General features: G+C 47.7%; 12 protein-coding genes across 12 annotated transcripts, besides 2 other annotated features; 8 read left to right on the top strand and 4 right to left on the bottom strand.

Moving 5' to 3' along the window:
- Window positions 1-62: 62 nt before the first annotated feature.
- Window positions 63-973, bottom strand: FPSE_02415 (uncharacterized protein; the record flags this gene model as incomplete). The annotated part of the gene is made up of 4 exons (XM_009255534.1): window positions 63-589; window positions 642-706; window positions 758-774; window positions 842-973. 4 exons carry the CDS (start codon window positions 971-973, stop codon window positions 63-65), a joined length of 741 nt encoding a protein of 246 aa, XP_009253809.1.
- A 1411-nt stretch (window positions 974-2384) lies between these two features.
- On the top strand, window positions 2385-3019 carry FPSE_02416 (uncharacterized protein; the record flags this gene model as incomplete). Its single annotated transcript, XM_009255535.1, has 4 exons — window positions 2385-2404; window positions 2537-2609; window positions 2665-2771; window positions 2833-3019. 4 exons carry the CDS (start codon window positions 2385-2387, stop codon window positions 3017-3019), a joined length of 387 nt encoding a protein of 128 aa, XP_009253810.1.
- Window positions 2881-3004: a microsatellite.
- A 2-nt stretch (window positions 3020-3021) lies between the features above and the next one.
- Window positions 3022-3059: a microsatellite.
- A 1646-nt stretch (window positions 3060-4705) lies between these two features.
- On the top strand, window positions 4706-5113 carry FPSE_02417 (uncharacterized protein; the record flags this gene model as incomplete). The annotated part of the gene is made up of 1 exon (XM_009255536.1): window positions 4706-5113. One exon carries the CDS (start codon window positions 4706-4708, stop codon window positions 5111-5113), a length of 408 nt encoding a protein of 135 aa, XP_009253811.1.
- A 390-nt stretch (window positions 5114-5503) lies between these two features.
- On the bottom strand, window positions 5504-6321 carry FPSE_02418 (uncharacterized protein; the record flags this gene model as incomplete). Its single annotated transcript, XM_009255537.1, has 5 exons — window positions 5504-5587; window positions 5643-5837; window positions 5884-5994; window positions 6045-6198; window positions 6257-6321. 5 exons carry the CDS (start codon window positions 6319-6321, stop codon window positions 5504-5506), a joined length of 609 nt encoding a protein of 202 aa, XP_009253812.1.
- Window positions 6322-6757: 436 nt separating this feature from the next.
- On the bottom strand, window positions 6758-8526 carry FPSE_02419 (uncharacterized protein; the record flags this gene model as incomplete). The annotated part of the gene is made up of 2 exons (XM_009255538.1): window positions 6758-7547; window positions 7607-8526. 2 exons carry the CDS (start codon window positions 8524-8526, stop codon window positions 6758-6760), a joined length of 1710 nt encoding a protein of 569 aa, XP_009253813.1.
- A 481-nt stretch (window positions 8527-9007) lies between these two features.
- On the top strand, window positions 9008-10560 carry FPSE_02420 (uncharacterized protein; the record flags this gene model as incomplete). Its single annotated transcript, XM_009255539.1, has 3 exons — window positions 9008-9166; window positions 9214-9625; window positions 9917-10560. 3 exons carry the CDS (start codon window positions 9008-9010, stop codon window positions 10558-10560), a joined length of 1215 nt encoding a protein of 404 aa, XP_009253814.1.
- A 485-nt stretch (window positions 10561-11045) lies between these two features.
- FPSE_02421 (uncharacterized protein) lies at window positions 11046-11771 on the top strand (the record flags this gene model as incomplete). Its single annotated transcript, XM_009255540.1, has 2 exons — window positions 11046-11426; window positions 11622-11771. The coding sequence occupies 2 exons, from the start codon at window positions 11046-11048 to the stop codon at window positions 11769-11771; spliced, it is 531 nt and encodes a 176-aa protein (XP_009253815.1).
- Window positions 11772-12620: 849 nt separating this feature from the next.
- Window positions 12621-13314, top strand: FPSE_02422 (uncharacterized protein; the record flags this gene model as incomplete). The annotated part of the gene is made up of 4 exons (XM_009255541.1): window positions 12621-12767; window positions 12804-12818; window positions 12905-13066; window positions 13285-13314. 4 exons carry the CDS (start codon window positions 12621-12623, stop codon window positions 13312-13314), a joined length of 354 nt encoding a protein of 117 aa, XP_009253816.1.
- A 3458-nt stretch (window positions 13315-16772) lies between these two features.
- Window positions 16773-17834, top strand: FPSE_02423 (uncharacterized protein; the record flags this gene model as incomplete). The annotated part of the gene is made up of 1 exon (XM_009255542.1): window positions 16773-17834. One exon carries the CDS (start codon window positions 16773-16775, stop codon window positions 17832-17834), a length of 1062 nt encoding a protein of 353 aa, XP_009253817.1.
- A 449-nt stretch (window positions 17835-18283) lies between these two features.
- On the bottom strand, window positions 18284-20050 carry FPSE_02424 (uncharacterized protein; the record flags this gene model as incomplete). The annotated part of the gene is made up of 5 exons (XM_009255543.1): window positions 18284-18446; window positions 18500-18919; window positions 18970-19004; window positions 19059-19798; window positions 19855-20050. The coding sequence occupies 5 exons, from the start codon at window positions 20048-20050 to the stop codon at window positions 18284-18286; spliced, it is 1554 nt and encodes a 517-aa protein (XP_009253818.1).
- An 807-nt stretch (window positions 20051-20857) lies between these two features.
- Window positions 20858-22192, top strand: FPSE_02425 (uncharacterized protein; the record flags this gene model as incomplete). The annotated part of the gene is made up of 1 exon (XM_009255544.1): window positions 20858-22192. One exon carries the CDS (start codon window positions 20858-20860, stop codon window positions 22190-22192), a length of 1335 nt encoding a protein of 444 aa, XP_009253819.1.
- Window positions 22193-22458: 266 nt separating this feature from the next.
- Window positions 22459-24138, top strand: FPSE_02426 (uncharacterized protein; the record flags this gene model as incomplete). The annotated part of the gene is made up of 1 exon (XM_009255545.1): window positions 22459-24138. One exon carries the CDS (start codon window positions 22459-22461, stop codon window positions 24136-24138), a length of 1680 nt encoding a protein of 559 aa, XP_009253820.1.
- Window positions 24139-24622: the final 484 nt, after the last annotated feature.

Below are 24622 nucleotides of genomic sequence, written 5' to 3'. Positions count from 1 at the left end.
AACGAGCTAGCTGGGAGGTCATCGGATACACGATTGACAGTCCCCAAGATGTGGCAGCTGATCTACCGGGCAGCGATTCTGGCCGCGTTCATCTCGTCGATATAGTGGTCAACAATGGCGTAGTGGAACTTGATTGGTGAAGTGAAAGGCGCCTCGAGAATCTCGAGGACATTTGCTCCTTGGTTGGCCTCGGCCCATTTCCCGTCAACCTTCATAGACGGAAAACCCTTGACAATATTGTCGAATTTGAGCGGACCATCAGCCTTCTTCGCTACTTGCCAAGCGCTCTTCGCAACATGGTCGCGGACCACGGCCCACACATGGTCATGCCACTGCAAACAGTAAAAAGTGTAAACAAGAGGAAACCTCCTAATCCCTGCTCGGATGTTCCGTTCTGCCCATGCTTCGTTCATGTGTCTTAGAACAGATTCAACATTCCCAGCTATCTTGTTGTAGCTCTCCCACTCGTAAAGGTAGAGATGAAACATGACTTGTGGATCGCGCGACAGGATCGTTCGGGCACGTTCGCGGAGAAATCCGGCGAGGAAAGAGGTCATGTCTTGGTAGATCTTCTCATAAGGAGATTCGACTAATAAATATGATTAGCAAATTAGAATCAAGAGGGGAGGGTTATTTATTACCAGAATAAGGGTGTATTATGTTGTGTCGACGTTCGTCCCAAGGCTGCATCAATGCCAACGCAATTCTGGGGTATAGGTTAGCCAAGCTTCGATACATGTGCATAATTTTGACTGACGAGTAAAGGCACGAGTACTGAAACAACAAATGTTAGTCTTGCAAGGTAAACTGGTTTTTTTTTTTTTTTTTGGCGGCAACAAACCCAGTTCTTTGACATCTGTGGCTCGGGATTGAAATGGAGGTGAGTGAGACCTTGACAAAGATCTTCATACAGTGCCGGGCCTTGGTGATCTATCGGCCCCGCTGGTGCAAGAGGATGCTGTTGTTGTTTCATTTTTTCTGAGAGATGTATTGTAAGAATTGACTTGTATGAACATAAGAGACGAAATTCTTAGTGTAGCTTATGCCACTTTGACCATGCTTTAGACTTATTAGATTAGGATGCACTTTCAGCCTGAACGTTGCACTGGTGGTAGTTGCACAAAGTAGAAGAAGAAGACCGAAATATGACGTGTGTTTATGATGCATGTGATGTAGAGTTTAGTGATGGATGAGCCTTGTGGCCTTGTGATTGACTTTTACTGTTGAGCTTTGGTTATACTCGTTGGTCACTCCTCCCGTCGGACCAACGAGTACGGTACTACGGTTAGGAGCTCTCAGCAGGTAGTCTGTTTGCTCTTGCTTTGATACATACAAGTAGTTATTGATCGACATACCAAGATGTCACTTGTCAGTTGTGCCCAGCTTCCCCTGCAGATTTATATTATAGACATTGATCACAGATACAGCATGGCAATGAACAGCCTGTCAGGTCATGGAGCTGTCAAAGTGTATCTATCGACGTCCCTCCAGATCAGTCTTGGAAATAGTGGCGCCTCAACAATCCCGGGACCGGATACAGAGTTGATCCATTGGGTTAGTGGCACTCGGCAGTACCCTGACCTGAGCCTGAAGACGTGCCCGCGGCGAGCAAGAGCAAACAAAAATCAGGGCCTTCTTTACAGTGGAGAGCAGTGGAGGCTAAGCAAAACCAATCTTAAAAATCTGTGGGCGATCCTCAGTGAGAGAACCTGAGAACGTGAGAACCCCGCTGGACCAAGACACTGCAGCTCAAGCGGCTACCAAGGGACCTGTAGGAAAGAGTTTGCTGGAGCTGTCTAACGCGAGACGGTTAGGAGTGCATCTCATCATCCGCCACCGCTAGACCGGAAACCGCATCGAGTGCAACGTTAAGGGAGCAGTTGCAGTCGCAGCAAAAGACAAGGACATGAAAAATCAGATTTCTCAATTCGCATTGGATGACGCGGTCTTTTTCGAGTCTGGAAAGAGAGGGGCGGAGGGAAAGGCAATGCAAAAATTGGAAAGTGCAGCTGGTGCTGGCTGACTTTTCACCCATGCGACAAAGAGGGGTAACCAGTAAACTTTTTAGTGCCCTCTCTCTGCAGGACCTGAGGACCTACAATCGAATCAGTACCTGCCGTTGCCCGCTCTCTTCTTCCTCTCAGTGAATCATCGCCTCTGCTCTCCCCTCCCTCTTTTACTTTTTTCCATTATTCTGCCGCTTGCCACCTGCCTGCCACCTGCCTGCACCTGCACCTGCCTTGTTCGTATTTAACTTGCGACACGTCGACAGACCACTTCCTCCTCCTACATCTACAAAACCCCCCTCCCCCTCCATGAATTTTCTACGACGCTTCACTCCGCTTCGATCATTCTCTCGAACATTCACAACAACACGCGCCATCATGTCTAAGCTTTACGTTGGGTATGTTTTCTTCTTGCTTGCTATCGCCCTGCTATCCATTCCCCTCTGCCTCTGGCTCTGTGCCTTTCTCTCTCTCTCCCTGTCGCCGCCGCCAAAGTGAGGGGTAATCATGCTGACTTGAATTCTCTGCAGAAACCTGTCCTGGAACACCACCGATGACACTCTCCGTCAGACCTTCAGCGAGTTCGGCGAGGTCACCGACTCTGTACGACCATCTACACATTCCTCCAAATTGTCAAATGCTAAGACCCATTCAACAGATCATCATGCGCGACCGTGAGACCGGCCGTGCCCGCGGTTTCGGTTTCGTTACCTTCAGCACCGAGGAGCAGGCCAACGCTGCCGTCGATGCCCTGAACGAGCAGGAGTATGTTCCTTTCCCCTCTACAATCTCCTGCATTCAATCGCTAACCATGTCTTCCCTCCAGGCTTGACGGTCGTCGCATCCGTGTCAACGTCGCCAACGCCCGTCCTGCCGGCGGTAACGGCGGCGGCTTCGGTGGTGGCCGAGGTGGCGGCTACGGTGGTGGCCGAGGTGGTGGTTACGGCGGCGGTGACCGCAGCTACGGTGGTGGTGACCGCGGCTACGGCGGTGGTGACCGTGGTGGTTACTAAGAGACTTGACTTGACTTGGCTTGACTTCTTCACTTGACTTCCGGATCACCAGACGTGGGTTGACATGTATCGTCGACCCCAAACGAAAAAATAATGAATGGATGATGGGTTTGGCCGCTAAAAACCCAGTCGCTTAAGATTGACGGTGGAGAGGGACTTTTCAAAGATACCATAAGACAACAGACAGAACTCTGAACTTTTTCTCATCATCACTGACCACGGGTGATGGCTCATGCTACTTTTCTTTTCTACTACCAACAGCCGGATGCGCAAAGGATGGGCGATTTATTCTCGTGTCGCTGTCATACCTGAGCTGGTGCTCCCCATCAACACTCGATGCTTCTTCCACCTGCGACACTACACAACATCTCGACCATGCTTCACACTTGCGCTCAATTGACTCTTGCCCGTTTTGCTTCAGCGACACCGATCGTCGCTTACCCGACCTAGCCTTCTTAGACTTTCCTTTGGCAAGCAGTCGCCGTTTGCCTTTTGTTTCCATTATCGCCATCTTTTTTCTCCAGCCGAATGCCTGTTGGCCTGGACTAGCTCTGATGATTCTATCCACCTTTCATAGCACTGGTGCCCACGACCAAGTTTGATCTCTTTGTGCGCAGCCTCACCGCGCTTTTCTGAACTGTTACTGTACTATCGCCTCACCCTCTCTCACAATTGCTGTTTATGGCAACGGTCTATGCCAAACTTCAAGGACCTGTTTGCGGCTGCGAGCCGAAAGCAGCAAACATGCTAGCAAACAGGCTAGCAAACGACCGCAAACGTATCACACCATCTACCCAAGCCTTGAGTCATCTCCAAATCGATTACAAGAATTGCCCCATACGGGAAGAAAAACTCTTTTTTTTTTTCTAGACCCAATCGAAGAAAACGTTCCAGCTCTGCACCACTTGTCAGAGTCATGTCATAGTGGCAATCGTACTGAATGGTATCGAGTACCAAAGAACCCTAACAATGTGTCAAAGGCTATGTTCTTGTTAATGCACTTTGGAGGGAGATGTCTGGACGGGAACATGGCTGCGATTAAGTTTGGTGTACTTGATCTTTGTTCGTGATAGGCAGGCTCTGTCGCATTGAGTTCTGGAGCTTGCTTCATTTTTCCAGGGTCTTCTTGTATCGCACGCGTGACCCCAACGATTGCGCGACGCTGAATCCGGCGGCAACGGCTGATTCTACCAGCAATGGCTATCATCACATATTTACTTCATCTGGCATTGATGATTCTATGCGCGTCTGGGCCGCTGGGTGCAATACTGGTGTGCTGGTCATAGATGATACGACGGATCCCCCAACGTTGTTGCGTCTCCGGCAGTCCCAAGAGAACATACGATCCGCCTAGAAGAACGACTCTGTGTTTATGAAGAGTCCAGAGTCCACGCCTAACGCCTAACGCCTTGACATGGAATACTACTGTCATCGTCGAGCCTCACGTAATCATGTTTGTGACAACTGTCAATTGATCATTCTCGGTGTCTCGAATGGATTAACAATTTGATCTGTCAAGTCGGCGTTTGAAAGGCCTCGGCGTCTTACTCATGGCCTATATATTACCAGAAACAGCGAACGTGTCATTCAATTACCATCATCTGACCCCGGCATAAATCCAGAGCTCTCTCGGTCAACATCTGCCTGCTACCAAAACGCCAACGCAGCCACGTCTACGTTCCCAACATGGACCAACCCACCATCCCAATCCTCACAATTTCACTCTCCCGCCACCTTCACGGCCGCGATATAGACGAAGGACTCAAAGAACAATGGTCCGAACCCAAAGTTTCCAGCACTACAGCTTCAAGGTTCACCAATGTCGGGTTTAATCTGAACGCTGATGGCTCCAATCTCGGAGGCCTCAAGACGAAACTCGAGGAGCGTGAATGGAGTGGTATTATAATTGGTTGGTGCTCACGGGGAAATATCGAGTTCACTGAGCTCTTCGAATCTGTCGTGGCTGTTTGCGTGGATTATGCTTTACTGAGGAAGCAGGGCGATACTTCTTTGAAGGAACCCAAGCTTATTTTTTGTCGAGGACCTCAGGATCTTGTCAATGCTACACTACGAAACTTTCCCTCGGACAATTGAGGCAAATAACTGTGTTGAGGAGGGTGGGGTTAGTCATGGCTTGCTTTCGTAGGAGTATAGCAGAACTACGTACAGTGTTCTCGGTGTGGCATACTCTAAATTGAACCGATCTTAGCATACATTGATATCTTGCGTAGACACGTCACATCTTTCTACACTTGTGATTTGCTAGAGATAAAGGAAGAAACATGATTCCAAATATTCTCTTTGCCACGCTCGATCATGGCTTTCCAACAGAACTTGGATGACAGTTTAGCTTTCCAACCAAGCTGTTATCTAAACTATCGCATTCGGGGGTCCTAAGAAGTGCGGAGAGTCGGCGGGGAGTCACAATTGATAAGTTTAAACTCTATTCATTTAAAAGCAACATGACTATATATGGTGACTGACTCATCCCTGCTTGATGTATTCGACAAGCTTGGGTCGAGCCTCGAAAGCAGCCTTGAACTTGACGAGCGACTCTGGCAGGCTCTCCTATGAAGATACTATTAGCCACATATCTTGAACTTGTTCAAGAATGTTTACATACTGGGATGGTCTTTGTTCGAGTATCGTTATCTATAGAGACATAGACGAGAAAGTCGGTGTAGCTGATCTCGTCGCCCAGAAGAAAAGGGCCCTCGCGGTCGGTGTAGTACTTGCCGATAAGATCGTAGTACTGAGGAGCAGCAGTATCCTTGTACTCTGCTCGGGGGCCTTCTTTGAGGTTTCTGACCCATTGAGCCTGGATATCAGATTAGCATGATTCTCAGAGGTGGACGCACACATACCCTCCAGTCGACGTAGATGTCTGATACCAAGTCCGTCAAGTACTTGTCCTCGTTGCTCTGGCCTTCATATCGGCCAAGATCACGAGATAGGTAACGCAGAATTGGGACATGCTGCATTTCATAAGTCAGCACGGCACTTAGAGGTTGGAGATGGAACTCACGCCAGTCATAGCATGGCCCTTGTACTCAAGGCAAGGAACTTGACCATTTCTAGTCAGTCCTTGCTTGATCAACTTCTCCTTCGTCTCAGGCCAAGTATTATCTCTTGCGTAAAGACGTTCCTCAAAGTCGATACCCGCATCTTTCATAAACAGCCTACAAAGCCACGAATTAGTCCTCCAACCTTATCATATCTCGTGAGAAGTTGACTTACTTGATAGGTTCACCACGGCCAAGCTTGCCAATGGCGAGGTAATGGTAGACGACAGAGTTTGACATGATATTTAGTTCGTAAAGATGTCTTGTGTGCAGAAAAGAACGCAATTGTTCTAGAAGGTGTCGTTCAAGTTATTATACTGCGGGGTTTCTTGATTGCATGAGTCGGTCTGTCCAAGTTCCGTGCTCCACGGTAGTTCTAAGTTCCGCGGAATTACTAACCATCGGCTGAGAAGCCGGCTGGAGGTGGGATATCGTCAGGATCCACTCCATTGGGAGCACGAAAATACGAAATGCTACCTGAGTCTGTACATGGTGGTTTTGTGGAAGAGATCCTAGTGATATAGTTTTGTCTACTTTCTCGGCACACATATAGTAAATTGTTCATATGTGGTCAATTCATGAACTGCCTCTTCATATCTGTATGACTTCTCATTAGCCATATTCTTGCATAGCGTATCTATCGACAGTGCCTTCTTCTGCCCCTGCCCACCCGTTATTAAGAGTCTATCACAACGTCCAGATCCGTCAATTTGTTTTGAACCTCCCTGACTAATTCTAACCTTCGCGCTCTAGCCTCTGGTATTCCGGCAGTTTCGATAGTATCTATCTTGAGCAAGACATGGGTTATAATATCTTCAGACAGTTTTCGGCAGTCCTCCTTTCTTTTCTTGGTATTTGAAGTTGGTGACCTGAGAAGTTCAGAGCATAGTGGCACCCACTTGGTCCAGTACTCAACATGCAGGTCTTCCATTTCCTTGATTGGGCCACTGGTAGGTTTGGTCGGAACTGGTGGCTCTGGAGGCATTTCCTCTTTTGTTTGTCCATAAGGAACATTCAGGTCTTCGAAAGAAGCATAAGTGTGCGGTCCAGAAACGTTGTCTTCTATTTGCGCATCATCGTCAGTTGGTAGTGATGGGAGAGCGAATAGTGCGAGCTGCTCTTGATGTCTGCCGACATGGCGTTGGTAATCTTTCATAGACGAAAGATTCTCTTGGCACAAGGGGCAAATTGAACTCTCCTTCTCGTTCATTGGCTTTGCGTTCAAATCTATCATGGTGTCGAGTTGACTTGGAGGAAAAGCCTTGGGGTGGCCTTTGTTAATATGATCTCGGCATTGTGACCTGACTCGAAATGGCATTCCACAGGAGCATGGGCAGTTGTATGTTTTCCGATGGTTCTGCATCTCATGCAAAATCCACTCGTACCGTCGCGTGAATTCCATCCCGGATGCTGTGCAGTCTTCCCAAAGGCAGACATAAGGTCGGAGGTCGGCAAGCACGTGTCGCCTACAAATTGTTAGCTACTACTTCGATCCAACAGTGATTCCAGTGGTTCCGTTACTGACTTCCAAGAGTCCCTGCTAGTGGCTGTTATCATCATATAACAAAACGGGCACTCAAATGGACCATCTTCAGCTTCTTTTGGCAGCTGAGGAACGCTGAGCTTATCTGAATCTGCTCTAGAAGATGCGAACGAAGTTTGCGTGAGACCAGAATTAGAAGCCCCATCTTCGTCCATCGCTTCAAAATTAAAGCCAGCGGCTTTTGCGTGTAAGGGGAGAGAACTCGCAACAGTACTCTCTGCACCATCCTCTTCTACCGAGCCAAGGCCTTGTTTGAGCTTCAAATGGTGGCTTTCGCGATACTTGAAGTATTCTCTCCTCCGTGATATGGCTTTCCCCAATCTATCAGCAAGAAACGGTGCGATCTCGCCAAACTTGTTTTTGACGTGCTGAATGTCAAAAGGTTCGTAATGTGAGGCTTCGCTGGAACTAAATGTCATGAAACGATCGTGTGGAGCTGGATTTCTGATGGCGACACTCAGTCGCAGTAGACAATTGACAACGTCTGCGATATTTTCCGCGATTTGTGCCACCTCTGTCTCAGGCATGTCACCAAACTCAGGATCAGACTCAGACTCAATGTCCAGTGAAATGGTTTCCTCATCTTGGACGTGATCCCAGGGAATCTTTTCACCAGTCATGATGAGGAAAGCGTCTCCCAAGAGCTCCGATAATTCGTCGAGTAGAGACATTACTTGTCTCTGCAAATGAGACGCATCTCTTAGACGATATTGAAGCGATCTTCGTCCATCGCTGTGCGCCCCAATGTTCCCAGACCAGATTTTGAAGCGAGCTTCTTCCTCGCGAATCTCAAGCGCGGCGTTGTGGTTGGCTGTACCAGCGTCTAAGAGGTTCGCCTTTCGTATAACCTCGAAGTCATTGAGGCAATTTCGTACAGAGTCTGCAATGCTCTCTTCTCTCATTTCGTTGTGCAGTCAGATTTCATGGTAATAGATTATCCCAATGATGCGACAGGGAGGAGAGACCCTGCTTACCCAGTCAGCTCTAGGCATGTATAGACATATTGCCATGGGCCTATTGGCTGTGTTGCGGCATTTTAGACGCATCCATGTAGCTGATACAGGCTGACAATCCACATCAATCATACCCCGCTCTCACCAGGTATTTCTCAGCCTCATCAACATCAATATCTATCTTTTCTTACTCAGTAAGCATTCAGCCATGTCTGGCTTCGAAGTAGCTGGGATAGTTCTTGGTGGTATCCCTCTGATAATCTCAACGCTGGAGCACTATAAGAACGGTGTTTCATTGATACAGAGATACAGAAGATACGAGAGGGAGTTACAAAGACTCATCAGAAATCTTGAAACTGAACAAGTCAAGTTGCAAAATGTATGCGAGAAGCTACTTGACGGTATTGTTTCACCGTCACTCATCGACAAGATGGTAGAGAATCCAGGAGGCGAATTGTGGAGTAAACAAGAAACTCAAAAGGCAATCCGGACCAGACTTTGGAAGTCATGGGATGTTTTTGAACGGACTTTGAGAGACATCCAGACAGCCACCGATGAGATGTATGATAAGCTTGGACATGGGAGCGAGGTGCGTGACTAACTTGTGGTGCTATAACAATTCTAACAAGGCCTCAGACATCATGGTCAGATATGACTCTCGCAGCAAAGGAGCTCAAACGTGTAGCATTTGCACTGAGCCGATCAGCATACTCTGAGCATTTAACAACCATCCGGGACGGCATAACGAATTTGGAATCACTAGCGACTATGAACATTGAACTGGAACCCAAGAGGAGAGTGAGATCTCGTGTCAAGCTCCTCAATGTCCTACGCACCGTCGTTGCCAGTATTTATCGGGCTGTTGAGTCGAATCTCAAGTGTAGCCGTGAGCATTACGTATCTATGCGATTATCGGCAGGTGTCGACAAACCAGGCTATATCGAAGAGGATGAGATTATGCAGGATCATCAGACTGATCTATTGCTCTCCCACAATCAATTGGAAAATACATCCCGGTTACTCGGGGTCGACAGACAGGAATGGGAAGGTTGGTTACTAAGAGTAGTCCCAAACTTACAAAGGATAGCTCAGATATCTCTTCCTCCAGCCATGCCAGCCTCACCTAAGCCCAAACGTGGGAAGGAGGGCAGATCTGTCCGGTTTTCAATGTCTCGCTTCTCATCATCAACAAGTACTGTGACCGAGAAAGATACATCCTCAATCATCAGCAAAATGTCGTCTGTATCTTTAGAGACAGCAACGCCCGCCACAACAGACATCCAACCATGTCTTGATATTTGCAGTGGAGCAAAATCAACCATTAAACCCACATGCTTAGGGGAGATCACGGATCATTCAGTGGGACAAACAAAGACATACAGCATTTATAGCTCTGCTGTGCTGGCATCAGAATCCCATTGTTCGACAATCTCTCTTTACGAGGTGCTTCACAACAAGTATGGGTGCTATTTCTTCTCATACAGGCAAAGGCTACAGCTCGCAGTTTTTATCGCAACAAGCGTGCTTCACTTATACAGAACGCCGTGGATGCTCGAGCTGCCTCGAAGCAAAAACATTATTTTTGTCAAGACACAAGACGATGTCATTGACTACAGCAGGGCCTTTCTCAAAGCTGAGCAAGTATGTCCAAATGACGGGGGCCGAAACATGATGATACCAACACCCAAATTATTACCTATCGGGGTTTTGCTAGTTGAGTTGATCAAGGGTCAGAGGATTGAGTCACTCCGATCAGCAAAGGAAGTACTGAGCAGCGAACTCAGTGCTTTGTCGGATTTTATGACTGCACAGCGCCTTGTCGATGACATATGTCAGGCCAGCTCTACTTACGGAAGCGCAGTCCGACGATGCTTGGATGTTGGGTTTAAAGCACAGGCGTGTGATGTGCAAAATGAGGATTTCCAGCACAACTTTTATTCTGGTATTGTTGCATTGTTAGAGGAAGACTTGAATAATCTGTAAATTATGCCAATAGAAAATACAATATTTTATCTACTTTCCAGCTTGACATCCAATGCAGTTGGAGATTGACTCTGTGCAAGAGTACATGAGCGTGAATCCATAGAAGAATAGCAGAAGATTGCGAAAGTATGACAAACTATTTGTACCACTTGGTCCACATCTGGGTATGTTCAAGACCAGAGGTTGGAGATCTCGATGACTGTTGTGCAACATGTAACAGGCTTGGAGAAGGCTGACCCAGTCAATCAGGCAGAACCTCCACAATGAGATGGCCAATGTCAGCCACGTGACCATATGCGAGGGATCCATGCGGTGCTGCCTAAGAGAGCCGTGAGATGGTTCAAGATGACGATTTCATATAAAAAGACAAAAGGCATATTAATATCCCGACGCTTTCCATTCTCATGAGACTCGATTCTTTCATCATCATCATCACTTGATATCCGGTTATACCCAACAGCCTGTTCCTCAGTCCTAACCTCATCATGTCAACTTCAATGACAGAAGAGCCCTTCACCATCTTTCATAAATTCCCCCCAGAAGTCCAACTTGAGATTCTGAGACAATGCTCTGAAGGCGATCTTGTTTGCCTCTCATTAACATGTCGCGATATGCATTACCTTGCAAAACCTCTCCTCCCCGAAAAACCAGATCTCTCCAAAGTCGATCAACTCGGATCTACACCAGACATGCCCCAAGACTACATGGACTCAAACTGTATCTGTAGTAACGGCAACAAAGGCTGCAAAGGCGCCAGAGGAAGAATCGTGGCCTATGATCCTGATACTCATCGCAACAGACGGCACTACTACAAGAAGAGATATGCCGCTTGCTACGAATGCCGAGCCTATCCGCCTGAACACCCTGTTTGTCTAGTCGCAGGGTGCAAGAAACATTGCGCTTGTATTTCTTGCCCTCTTTTCATGCGATTACGCGGCTGGATGGGGAGTAGAAAGTATTGTCGTCCGTGCAATAAGTTTACAACTCGGAGAAAGACCAACAACGGAAGGTGTAAGTGAACCATACGACCCTTTGAATATTTATATTAATTACGTCGGTAGGCTTGCATGGGAGAAAAAAGGTCAGAAAAACTCCAAATAACCATTGGACTACGAGAAAAGGCTTGTCATATGGATATCGATGGTGGCGGAGATGGGGGACGCACAATGTTGATAATGAAGCATATCAACCAGATGCCAGGCCGAGGATAAACGCAAGGATTGTATAAGCGAGTGAGATGATGTTTCCATTCGGAACAGGATGCCGTTTTATGATGTTTCCATTGCAAGGGCTATATGCGCTGATACTATCACGATTCATATGAAGATGGAGCAGGAAGAGTAAATATATCCAATAAGAATAATGCCGTCAAAAGCTGACGAAGACTCGAATAAAAATTGCCAGGACAGTGTATTTACTTGGAGTAGCGGTCAATAGCGAGGTTGGTGTGTTGAGAGTCGTAAGTCAAAGCTACCAGCAAAGGTGGAGAAGCAATTTGAGTGAGGCTCAATGTGGAAGTGCTTGACGTTTAACAGAAGGACTAGCAAGACATCTACCATGTTCTGTAGTGGAGCAAGGCTTGGGGCCCACGCGTCCTCTCACGTTGACTGCCCTCTCGACACTGTAGTGCTTGTCAACCAAGAAAGGTTTGGAGTTGTCCTGCTTGCGTTGCACTAGAATATTCCTAAAGGATTAACTCAGCCTTGTTTGGTATTAGTACTACTAACTTATTGCCCTTTCTGAGTTAGCAGGTAAACCGACTGGTTGGGATGAATTCCAGGTTTGGTGTTGAGACCTGTCACATCAAACTCTAATCTGGGACTAAGAACCCCTAATACAGGTTTATCTCTACAACTGGTAATTTTCCATGAATCGGCACTTGAACTTACAGTTTAAAGTTTTCACTTATAGCCGTTGCATTACGACACGAAACATGCCAAGCATGTTTCTTTGTATGTTGAATTTCTCATATAAAAGACGTTGACCGTCTCTACACTACTCATTCTAAACAAGTTATATCCCAATCTCTTTATCATACACAGCCTTACTCTTCTCCAAAAATGCAGTTCCAACTCACCACTCTTCTCGTTCTGCTCGCTGCTGGTTTCCACGCAGTAGAAGCCAACAAGTGCCTTTACAACCCAGCTCGCCTGTGCTCCGAGGGATGTCCCAACGGAGGCTGCACTGTTCCCAACAGCCCCGGCGATGTATGCTACTATAACTGCTAAGCTATCTGTAAGTAGAACTTCTCCTTATCCGTGTGTCACATACTGACAAGACATCCCCCAGGCTTGAACAGTTGCATTTACTCTCGCGCTTTCCATAATTCGAAATTATTCATTAGATTCAAATCACTTTTACCACTGTATTGATCTTCATGGGCGTTGCGTTCACAAGTGTGTGGGGCCAAATAGTCATCTGTTTGAGAAGCTGTTCGGAGCGGGTTAACCCTGGAATTGACCAGAAGGGGCAGGAAAGGGGTGGCATGGCCAGGGATGTGACTATGGTCAGATGATCTTAATTAGCACTACTTTCCTGATATGCTATTTAATTCGAACAAATTCCTATCAATCAGAACAAACGAGAAGCGACCAAGCGAACGATCTATACTCTGGCGTTGGCAAGGGTCTCATGCAACAAAATTCTCTCCCAGTAACAAGATATATTTCCTGTCACGTCGTTTCTTCCAAGTTTAATAAATGGCTTGCTTATAACTCATAACAGTGTACTGTTAAGGGCATCCTTCCTGGATGACTCGCCATCACATAACTCATAACAGTATTACCCCATCAGCTCAACATGTCGACAAGATATATAACTCCTCTGGCCATCTTTTCGCTGGATCGGTGGGCCCAGTCGCGTAATCTATCCCATGATCCATCGCTCTTTTTCAAGATCACATGGCTTTCCAACTAGGATTACTTCAGTCGCGACCCTGCAAAGATTTTGCCGAAACTCTGCGATCTTCTGGCCAACAACTTGCACCGTCTCGTCACACAATCCATACGAACTTTTCTCCGATATCACTGGCGGACTGTATACACCTCGCTATGAATATTGCTGAGTTGGCTTATTTGTGTGACAACTACGATATGTATGATCTACCTTGGGTGTATCGCTGACTTTGTTCGAGTGAGAATGATTCAATAAAGACTGAGATCACTTCATCTACCGAGTGACCCTGCTAAGATGGAAGGCCTCGGCTCGTGAGTACTGAGGAGAAGTTCTTCTCGACATCAGAAATCTCCGGAAACGTCAATCGCAGCGACGAGATCAAAAGGACCACCACGGATATTGAAAAGATCATGCCTGGAAGAAGGGACAGCGGTGAGAAAATACCGTTCGACCTTACGTGCAGCAATGTAAATATCGCCCAAATCCCAGGCGACTATTCGACAAAGACCTTGACAGGTTCACAAGGCTTGTGGCCATCAGAAATTGGACTGGTAGAACGTGCAAAGCCGAACACAAACCAGACCATAACAAACATTCGCCACTGAGAGAGGTTGAGCTCCTCGAACAGTCCTTCAACTAGAATATAATATCGTGTACAGGGTTTCTTCCCTTCTTCGCAGAGACTCTGTAAGACAAGCCTGCAGATCACATAGTGTTCAATGTCACGGCGGGACTCAACTTCCATACACTGACCTTGCACCCATAAACTCAATTATCGCGGATGAAACTCCCATCGGTCAAAAGACTCTGGAGAATAGTGTTTTGCACTTCATCATCAAGCAAGCCAGGGAAGGTCCCTGATGAGTCCTCGCTCTTGCCTTTGTCCAGTTGATTTGAACTGCAACTCATAGGCCGATGTACCCTTTGCGAGTCCCGTCCGACCTGGATCGGAGGCTTAAGGCATAACACGATTTCTGGGCCCTTTCAGCGATGGAAAAAAGGTACTCACCAAACTGGGACATCTTCTCAAGATCCAGTGCTTCGGTGGCATTCTACCTAAAAAGGCTATGCTGAGGCTTGCTTGCTTGAAATGGCGACAGTTGATCTTTGGCCGGAACATGAACAGTATGAAACAATCAACGCAGTGGGGATGCCACCATTTGTAAAGGCGTCATGGCAAACGTGGACAAACTCACATCGAACAATAGCGATTTTTCCAACGTCAACATCTTTGAGGTTTGGGGTTTGATCACCACCTCCCGAACCAATGCCTGTGACATTGAATTTTAGGTCAGCATCAATTTAATCCTTATCGATAAGATCAAGAAGCTGGTTAATAAAGACATCACTGTCACCAACCTTACTAGGTAAAATGGAAACAGTGACGTGGTGGCCAGACAGCGTGTGAAGCCTGTGGTCGAGCCCAACGTTGACCTATCTATTTGCTTAGAGAAGTTCTAGATAGAAGGATTGGAATTGTCATGACAAAATGACAGGGCTATAGACAGCAACTCATTTATCTCTCGTGGGCGGCTACTGATTACCAAGATGCATAATATGGCGACTCGACAATCCTCGAGTGCACATCCCTCGCCTTTAGCTCAGCAGCGACCACAAAACAACGCTTTCTAGAATACACGGGGTAAATGAGTAATGCGACCGAGCGGATGTTATGCAGAGTGGCGACAACGCAGATAAATAATAGGATCATGTATTAATCCAGACACTTGATACTTCATTTCCATGTCACGTTCTTCATTCTGGTACTCTATTTACTCAAAAGTTGTTGATAATAAACTGCCATAGGGTAAGCATCACGATACTACGTCATGGAGGCTTATCGATACTGACTCAGTCTGGTCAGGGCGTTCAAAATCTCGACAAAGATCAGCAAATTATCTCCGGGAGGCCTGGGGAATTCTTTTTCAGGAACCAGCACATGACATTATTTTAAGATGGCCAAGAACAAGCGAATGTCACCGTTAATATTTGAAAATGGAAAGACAGGATGAAGATCGATTGAAGTACCTAGTTTAGATCTGGAAGGGCATGGGAATGTTGTAGTAGTGGATATAAATAGAAGGTAAAAAAGGGGAGAAACTTTCTCGCTTTTCTTGCTTTCTCGTTCCAGACTTTTTAAAATAACAGCCCAGACCAGTCATCAGCATCAGCCCTTGCTCAGTGGAGACGGGGACTAGGCGATTAGCGGAAAATTAGTTGGGACCGATTTTAGGTATACGAGGTTTTGGGAGAGTCGGAGAGAGAGGGACAGCGGAACTTTGGCTGTATTGGACAGGATAGCCCCGGTCTAGACTGGAGACGTGTCATCCTTTTAATAGACGTTGCCAAGTCTGCATGTTGTAAGCTGAGTGTCTTGTTTGGGGTTAACTGCCGAATATAAAAGGAGGTTTGACAACAGAGGCAACAAGAACATTGAAGCAAAGAGATATTGATCAACGGTTTGTTTACATCAGAATACCGTGTATTTCTAAAAGTGTCTCTACCCTAGCTCGACTGCCGAGTCCAAGCGAAAAATGAATTGGGATGAAGGAAGCCGGCCGGGATAAAAAGAGCCAGAGAGGAACGGGCCACTTAAGCCTCAAGGCGTCAATGTAACGGTCTGGCCGAATCTTACCATGGACCGAGCCACTGACTCTCACTATCTAATAGCAGCCAGCGGAAAGCAAAAAAGCAAAAACAAACCAATGGCCCCAAGCGCTAGACGAAACCCGGCGCTTCCGACGAGCACCAACTCTGCGGAAAGGCGATAAATAACAAGCCACATTTCAAGCAAGCAACGCATGTTCAATCACAGACTATTTATGCAAATGCACATAAATAGAGATAACTGTCATTCAGACAGCCAGCCTCTTTCGCTGTCTCGTCAAGCCACCTGCTGTTCCCACAGACTTAGCTTAAGTCAGACGGGCACTCGACACTTTTGCTTGGACGGCAAACCCTGCCTAATTACATAATTTATCTGACGTTAGTTAGCGGGCTACTACTCCGTACCTGATTTAATACAGGGGCATGAAACCCCTGCCGGCCCCCTCCCCCCGGTACTTCTCCGTTCCAGAACCTGTCATACAAAAGGACAAGAGCGCGTCGTCAAAGCACACTGTCATCTTTATTAATACGTATTTACCACGAGGTTGTCCTTGTTTAAACTTGACTCTCTCACTCATTCTCATCAACCTACCCTTCTGTAGCCTTACGTTCTCTCCAGCTCTCACCGTCGACGCTACTACCCCCTCCCTTCGCAGCAGCTCCACTTCTCTCTCACATTCTCAGTCTCAACTCTCGTATAGCCCATCATCATGCCATCAGCCCCTGGATCCCCTGGCGGCAACGTCATGACACAAGCTCAGCTAGAGACCTACCAGAAGCAAAAGGCTCAAGAGAGATCAGAGCGACACGCCAGCGAGAGCGAAGATGAGGATGACAACATCAACTATGACTCCGACGATGACAAGAAACCTGTCAAGGCCAGCGAGCAAAGAAAACGCCAAGAGGCGCATCTTGCTACTTACCGACAAAAGATGATGAAGACTACCACTGGAGAACCAGTAGTAGAGCACACGCGGATTCCCTCACTCAAAGGTCCTTGGATGGATATCACAGACAGTGATGATGACGACGACATTCCCTTGGCCATGCTCAAGGCCAAAACCAGAGGTGATCAAGCATCTAGATTGTCAGGCGTGCGATCAAACCCCAACTTGCGCGCATCTTCGCAGCAATATCTCGTGAGACCTGGTTCATCACAAGGACAACACAACAGCGGCGCACATCTCCGATTACCATCCTTTGCATCAAACCTTCCCCAGGATCCATTCGCCGATCCTTACGCAGATCCCTTCCAGGACAAAAAGCCCATGTTCACCGGCGGATTGATTAGTGTTATTGCAAAGGAAGAGCGCGCCAAGGCATCCCGACGAGGAACACCGAGTGTTAGCCTCACAGGTCCTTCCGAGACAGGATACGGCATGTCCAACGGTTCAATCTATGGAATGCAACAAGCTTCAAGATCCCAATCCTCAATCTCATACCCTTACATGGCTTCGCCTTACGGAATGCAGCAAGCTTCAGCATCACAAACTTCACTTTCAGGCATGCCTATGCATATGCAACACCAGATTCCCCACGGCATCCAAGAGCAGATGCAGTTCATGCAAGCTGCGACATACGGCGCCCAGCACAAGCCACAGAATTCATGGGGAAGCATCCCCCAAAGACCAGGAACGAGTGGAAGCATGACTCCTCACCAGAAGCCTTCGCTACCAGCTTACGGAGGATATGCCCAGTCTATCCCACCAGCGGAGCGAAGCAATGTCGGTCTACCAAGCCGATACAGAGCGGTGTCGAAGTTAAAGGCTTAGACGGAGAAAGAAATTGTATGAACAAAATGGAAGAATGAATATGAAAACGGCTTTTTGGGATGAGAGGCACGATACCTACATAATGCGTCTCGAATAAGAGCGCTTTACAACAATTTTTACTATGTCTGGGAGGGTTTATGGGGTTAAAAGATTTTAATAGGTTATGTACATTACGTATAAGAATTCTACCTGGTATCACGATCACTCACTCAATCTGTCCACAATACTCAAAGTCCTCTGAATCATCTCCTGCGATGTAGAGACTGTCCCCGTATACCCGACGAACACGACCTCGCATCGGCGTCTAGCCTGTCAAAGATAAGGTTTAATTGAGACACTATGTTAATTCATGCTTAAATACTACTGGGCTGATGAGGTAAATGGCTAAGTGTACTAAATAATATTGGAACGCCCGGTTCCTTCAGCCCTATGGTAGGCAAATGAGCCACTCAAGCATGTTCCACCTGGTTCACTTTGCTCTTCATCTGAGCCTGGTTCTTAGCAATGCCAGCAGCCGCACCTTCGCCATCGAACAAGACGGCGATCTCCTCGAGAGTGGGACCCTTTGTCTCGACAAAGAAGAAGTAGATAACAAGACATTCGATGACCAGGCTAAGGTTTTGTTAGAATGAAGTACAATGAACGGTTCTTTGATGACAACTTACATGACGATGTAGACAAAGTAAAACTTCCACGCCAGTTGCTGAAGACCAAGTGGGTTGACATATTGGTTAAAGACTCCAGACAGAGCAGTGAAGCAGAAGCATAGCGTCAGACCCTTGGCTCGGATGTTATAGGGCAAAATCTCGACGGTGTAGGACACAGTCAGACCAGGCCATGCGGCACCGGCGACTCCGTAGAACAGGAAGATCATGGCCACGACAGCGATACCAGCTGCAGAGGACTCAGTCTTTGCATAGACGGCGCTGCATGCGGTCCAAATGGTGAAGGAAACCAACATGCCGACACCAGCGAAGAGGAATAGGACGCGGCGTCCGACGCGGTCGACGAAAAAGGCGGCGCAGAGTGATACGAGCCAGCACCAGATTGTGAGGCCACCGTTGATGTATGCTTGGGTTACAGCGCTGGGAATGTTAGTGTTTTTCGAACTAGTATGGGACGTAAAGTGACTTACTCGGTGATACCAATAGTTTTCAAGATAGCGGCAAGCTATTAAAAATGTCAGTAATGCCCTTGAACAGGTTATGTTACCATCAAACTTACATAGTAAGAAACAAGCCCGTTACCACTGCATTGGGAAAAGATAGCGGTAGCAATGATCAAACCGCATCGCTTTCGGTTACCAGGAGTGCGCCAGAGCTCAGACCAGCCATTGTTAGAAGACTCGCGCTCAAGTCTGATGGTGTTGACAATCTCGGTATACTCCCATCTGACAAACTCGTCATCGTCTTTTCCGTTGCCGTGGTACTTGACGAGGATCTGGCGGGCCTCCTCTTCACGACCCTTGCTGATCAACCATCGAGGACTTTCGGGTACGATAAAGATAGCGAGGAGTTGGATACCAGGCATAAGACACTGTAGTCCAGTAGGAAGAACCCACTGGATCGTACCAGTCTGGTTCCTAAGTGTTCCGAAGCAAACCCAAGCCGCAATGATACTTCCAAGATACCAAAGAGTGTTGTAGACAGTCGTGATCTTGCCTCGGTGTCGGGGGTGGGCGATCTCGGTGATGAGAAGCGGGCATGTGGCGTTGGAGATGTTGGAACCGCAACCCATGATGAATCGACCGACCAGATATAGAGCATCGCGTCTTGGGCCGTGATCTTTTTGAGGGAAGCATTGCATCAAGGCGCCGATGATGACAATGATGCAGCCAATGGCTGTGCCTTTTTTACGACCGAGGCCGTCGGCGACGTAGGGAGCGAAGAGGAGGACGAAGAGACCTCCGAAACCGGGCATTGCGCCAAAGATACCGAGACGACTTCCTTCGGGGTGATCAAAGACTGTGATTGTATGTGTTAGTCATGTAGAGTTGGCGATGAAACGTCAATCGGCTCACACTCTTGCCAGGAGCCCATGGTTTGAAGGCCATTGAGAAGACTCGAATCGTAGCCGAGGGTTGTTGAACCCATAAAGAGAAATATCATCATAAAGTACAACTTCCGCAGCTCAGTCTGTTTCCAGAACGGCAATGGGTTGCTTTGCGGGACATGGTCGGCGGTGGAGATTTCGATCTGGGTTTCTTTGGAAGCCATGATGGGCAACGATTTCACTCGTTTGCTTTCCCTTGTTGTTGATGATGATGGAAAGCCAGAGTAGATGAAGACCTGATGATCTCTTCTATTCAAGGAACGTCCTCCACCCGATATCTTATATACTCAGAACATGCGACTCTGCAATGCACGCAAGGGGATCATACATGTCGAACCATGGCATAAACTAGTCTCGTGACAAGCCATTCCAAGTTGGAGAATGCGACTCGGACTGGGTTTTTTCTCTCTAGCTTGTTGCTTCTCCCCATGGGGAAAACAGGGATGGTAGAATACCTTAACCTGATAGAGGATGGCCCACCTCGCTATTGGACAGCCTGTCGTGGCCATGCCGAACAAGGCTTGGTAGAGTCATGTAGTATATCCGATATTTCTGCGAACTAGTTTGTGGAGGAGTCTCTGAAAAGGAGGAGGTGATCCGACAATTCTCCTTGATCATCCGGGCCTACCTTTTTGCTCTTCTCCGCAGTTGATCCTTGGAATAATGGCAGACAACGCTGTTGCTGATTCTATAACGGTTTCTCCAGGCGTTAAACCCCGCAACCAGACAGCTTGCGATCTCTGCCGAGCAAGAAAAGTTCGGGTATGGATCCACAATACCCCAGGTTCACGTCGTATTGGGTTTCTTGCTAACAACATATTCGGACAGTGTACGTATGAATCAGATCACCAGAGATGTCGTGGTTGTGAGTCTCTTGATGTAGATTGTACTCATGTCCGACCAAGAAGAAAAAGAGGACCTCCAAACAGGTCAGTTCAACAGTGAGTCAAGTCTCTACAGGTCAAGAAGACATGCTGATCTATTCAAGGCATGTCCAGAAAACCCAGGTTCTCGCTACTTCACCAGCGAATGTTTCAATATCGCCAGGCCAAAGCAGCGACATATCACTTCACAGCCCTTCAGTACCAACAGGTTGGTTGTCCGCATTTGCACCGGAAACAACCATCATGCGGCTTTTGGGAGACTGGTTCCATGTGATCCACCCTCTGGCTCCGACTTTACTCCGGCGTCGGTTTCTCCGACAGCTTGGACAAGGCGGCGCCAACACAGACGCGGAATTCTGCGGGCTTGTTATTAGTGTTTGTGCGGCTACCAAAGCGACCCTACCGCGGAATGATTATGGCCAGATCACGGTTGACTACTGCGTTGAGTTTCTAGATGCCCATGGATTGCTGAAAAGTCAATTCGCTAGGGATTCATTTAGTATCAACAGATGCATCGCATTGTACAACATGGGCACGGCTATGAGCGCCACCGCGAAATCAGGCTTGGGCAGTATGCGCGCCTATCACGCTTTGAGCGAAGCAGCTGCTGGTGCACGCTATCTGGCATACTATCATATACACGAGCATGACGAAGTCGAACAACAACTTCTAAGAAGACTCATATGGTTATTGTTTGCTAGCGCATGTAGCGCGGATATCTTCGGAAGACTTCCCATCAGCCTGCTTAGTCAAGATCGAATGGAGAGCTTCCCCCGGCCTCTTCCTTTGACAGATGATCAGATGGAGCCGCAATGCTTAAACGCTAGTGATAACCTTGATCAAGGCCCGGCGTGGCACGGCGATGAAACTTCTTATGTCCCGGGGCTCAATTCGTTGAGCGACCTTTTCCTCATCTGGCAGCAAGTACAGCAAAATCCTCAGAGCACAGATCCTCAGGCTTGTATCATGAGGTATTTGGCAAAAGTCCAGCATGTTCTGGACAACCTACCACCAGAGCTTCGATGGCGCGGCGGTTTGTCGCGACCGAAGAATGTTACGGAAGGACATGATGTTCAAATCGCCAATCTATTTGTTACAAGTCTTAATATTCGGTCTAATATTCTACAAAAGCTTGGCCCAACAGAAGAAAGCGCTCAAGAACATCAGAGAATTGTGGATGATCTGCTAGAGATTCTGTACCACCTACCACACGCTGTCTTTGATGCCAACGGTAGTAGCTTGGTCCCCAAGATCCGGGACATCGGGGCCGCTTTTCTTGAACAGACTCAACTGGGGAACAACGTTGGGCAGCTGGAGATGGAGGCTGCTAGGACCAAACTAGAACGATTACTCCGGAAACTAGATGATTTGGACTGCTGGCAGGGAATTGGAGAAGTTGATCTCCCGCCACTGAGAGTCTGACTTCTTCCTCTATTGGGAGTCTAGTGGTGGAGGGAAATAATAAGCTGGGGTAGCATTTCGCCGAGGGTGGGTTCATGCGAGCTGACTCGATGTTGATGCGAAATAAGTCCGAGACTGTCATACGACTTCTTTTTACCCCACGATCTCCACCATCCCCAACTTGAGGAGTTATCAAAGGCTATTTGAATCAACTTTCATCATTCACACTATTGATAATTCATTCAGTTGACTTTGTTTTCACACATCAGACCTGATCATCTGGAATCATGACGGCCACACAAATCCCCACGCACCCTCACCTCCAAACATCAGACAATGGCTCAACTCAGCTTATTGTCAAGGGCAAGCCCTTTCTCATGCTGCCCGGCGAGCTTCACAACTCGTCGCTGAGCTCTGCAAAGTTCATGAGCGAGGTCTGGCCCAAGATGAAGGCTGACCATGTCAACACATTACTCGGCTCAGTAACATGGGAAATGATCGAGCCCAAAGAGGGCGAGTTCGACTTCAGTGAGCTTGACCGAGTGCTCGAGGGCGCCAGAAAACACGACATGCACCTCGTTCTTCTCTGGTTCGGAACATACAAGAACGGTCTTTCTACATATACTCCCACATGGGTCAGGACAGACCCCAAGCGATTCCCCAGAGTTCAGATCATGGAGGCCGGCGGTGTGAAGAGAACACTTGAGATGATTACTCCTCTATGCGACGCCGCTTGCGAAGCTGATTCAAAGGCCTTTGCCGCTCTCCTACGCCATCTCAGGGAAGTTGACTCTCAACATCAAACCGTTCTCATGGTTCAGGTTCAGAACGAGACAGGAGTCTTGGGTGATTCTCGCGATAGATCGCAGAGAGCCAACAAGGCCTTTGCTGAGCCCGTACCCAGCGACCTTGTTCAACACCTCAGCCAAGTCGATACCCATTCCAGATTCAAGAAGCGCATCCCCAGTGTCTCTTCATCAGAGACTTACACGTGGGAGTCTCTCTTTGGACGTGGAACTGCTGCGGATGAAGCATTCATGGCTTATCTCATTTCCTCTTATGTCGGAAGAGTTGCTGCAGCTGGAAAGAAGGAGTATGGTATCCCGCTGTACACAAACACGTGGCTTAACATTGAGAGCTCAGCAGAGCTGGACTTTTCTGGAGGTGCACCAGTCGTGGTTGGTGGTGGTGATAGTCCTGGTGTCTACCCTTCTGGTGGTCCTTGCCCCCATGTCTTGGATATCTGGCGATACAACACACCAGCCCTGGACTTGCTCGCGCCAGACTTGTATTTCCACGACTATGAGACTGTATGCCGCAATTACACAGAGCAAGGAAACACATTGTTCATCCCAGAACAGCGTCGTGATGAGTACGGAGCACGACGCGTGTATTTGGCATATGCTACTTATGGGGCTCTCGGTGCCAGTCCATTCGGCATCGACACAGGTTCCGACGTGATCGGTCGCGAATTCAAGCTACTCGACCAGACCAAGCAATATCTTCTCGACGCCGCGCCCGAAGACCGCTTCGGCTTCTTTTTCGACGACGAACCCAGCGAGAAGAAACCCGAAACGTGGACCCGAGTATTTGGCGACATCAAAGTTATAGTGGAGCGGTGCTTCGTCTTTGGAAAGCCCGGTCCCGGCGGTGGTATGATTATTCATCTTGGTAACGCCAAGTTCCTTCTCGTCGGCCGGGGCTTCCATGCGCGATTCAAGGCAGCTCGTGAGGGAGCTACCTTTGGTGGTATCCTCACAGGGGAGGAGAAGGAGGTTGATGAGAATGGAAACTTGCAGACTTTGAGGATTCTTAACGGAGATGAGACGAGGCATGGGGAGTTTATGATGATGCCGAATGATGATCCTGATTATGGTGGTTTCCCGATTGCGGTTACTCCTGGAGCGAGGACTTGCATTGCTACTGTTCAGGCGTATTGTATCACTGAGGATGAAGAGGATAGGTAGTAGCCACGACTGGTTCGGTCATTTGTTATATAATTTGGCGAGGGTTAAAATTATGAGAAATTGGAAGATAAACAAGTAGTTAACCCTACGACCCCCAATCCTACATTTCAAACAATTGTTTGGAAAGCTGGGCCTACTAGATAAACGCCAACCATATTGAAACACTCAAAATATCTCATGCTAAGATCGAACAACAAGCCTGTCCACAGAGGCTCGGTTGGTTTGACCCCTGTATGTTGTTGGTCAGTGCCGTGCCGCTCTTCCGATCGATATGCCGGAACTAGATTGAAGTAAGAAGATGTCAAGACCCAAAGCAATTCATGTTTCAGTAGAGAAAGCGACTGGGCTATTCTGGAGTTCCTTTAGATCACAGAGTATGGTAGTTGCTAATTGGCATCTCGACGCGAGTACCTTGTAGCGCATACAAAGTTACTCAGCCTCCTCATGTATAGAGAACATTAAAAAGATATGATGCTTGCGATAA

The sequence above is a fragment of the Fusarium pseudograminearum genome, chromosome 3 (genome assembly GCF_000303195.2).
Source record: "Fusarium pseudograminearum CS3096 chromosome 3, whole genome shotgun sequence".
Classification (NCBI taxonomy): domain Eukaryota; kingdom Fungi; phylum Ascomycota; class Sordariomycetes; order Hypocreales; family Nectriaceae; genus Fusarium; species Fusarium pseudograminearum.
Note: the sequence above shows the minus strand (reverse complement) of the source record. Positions and strands in the feature narration are given on the sequence as shown.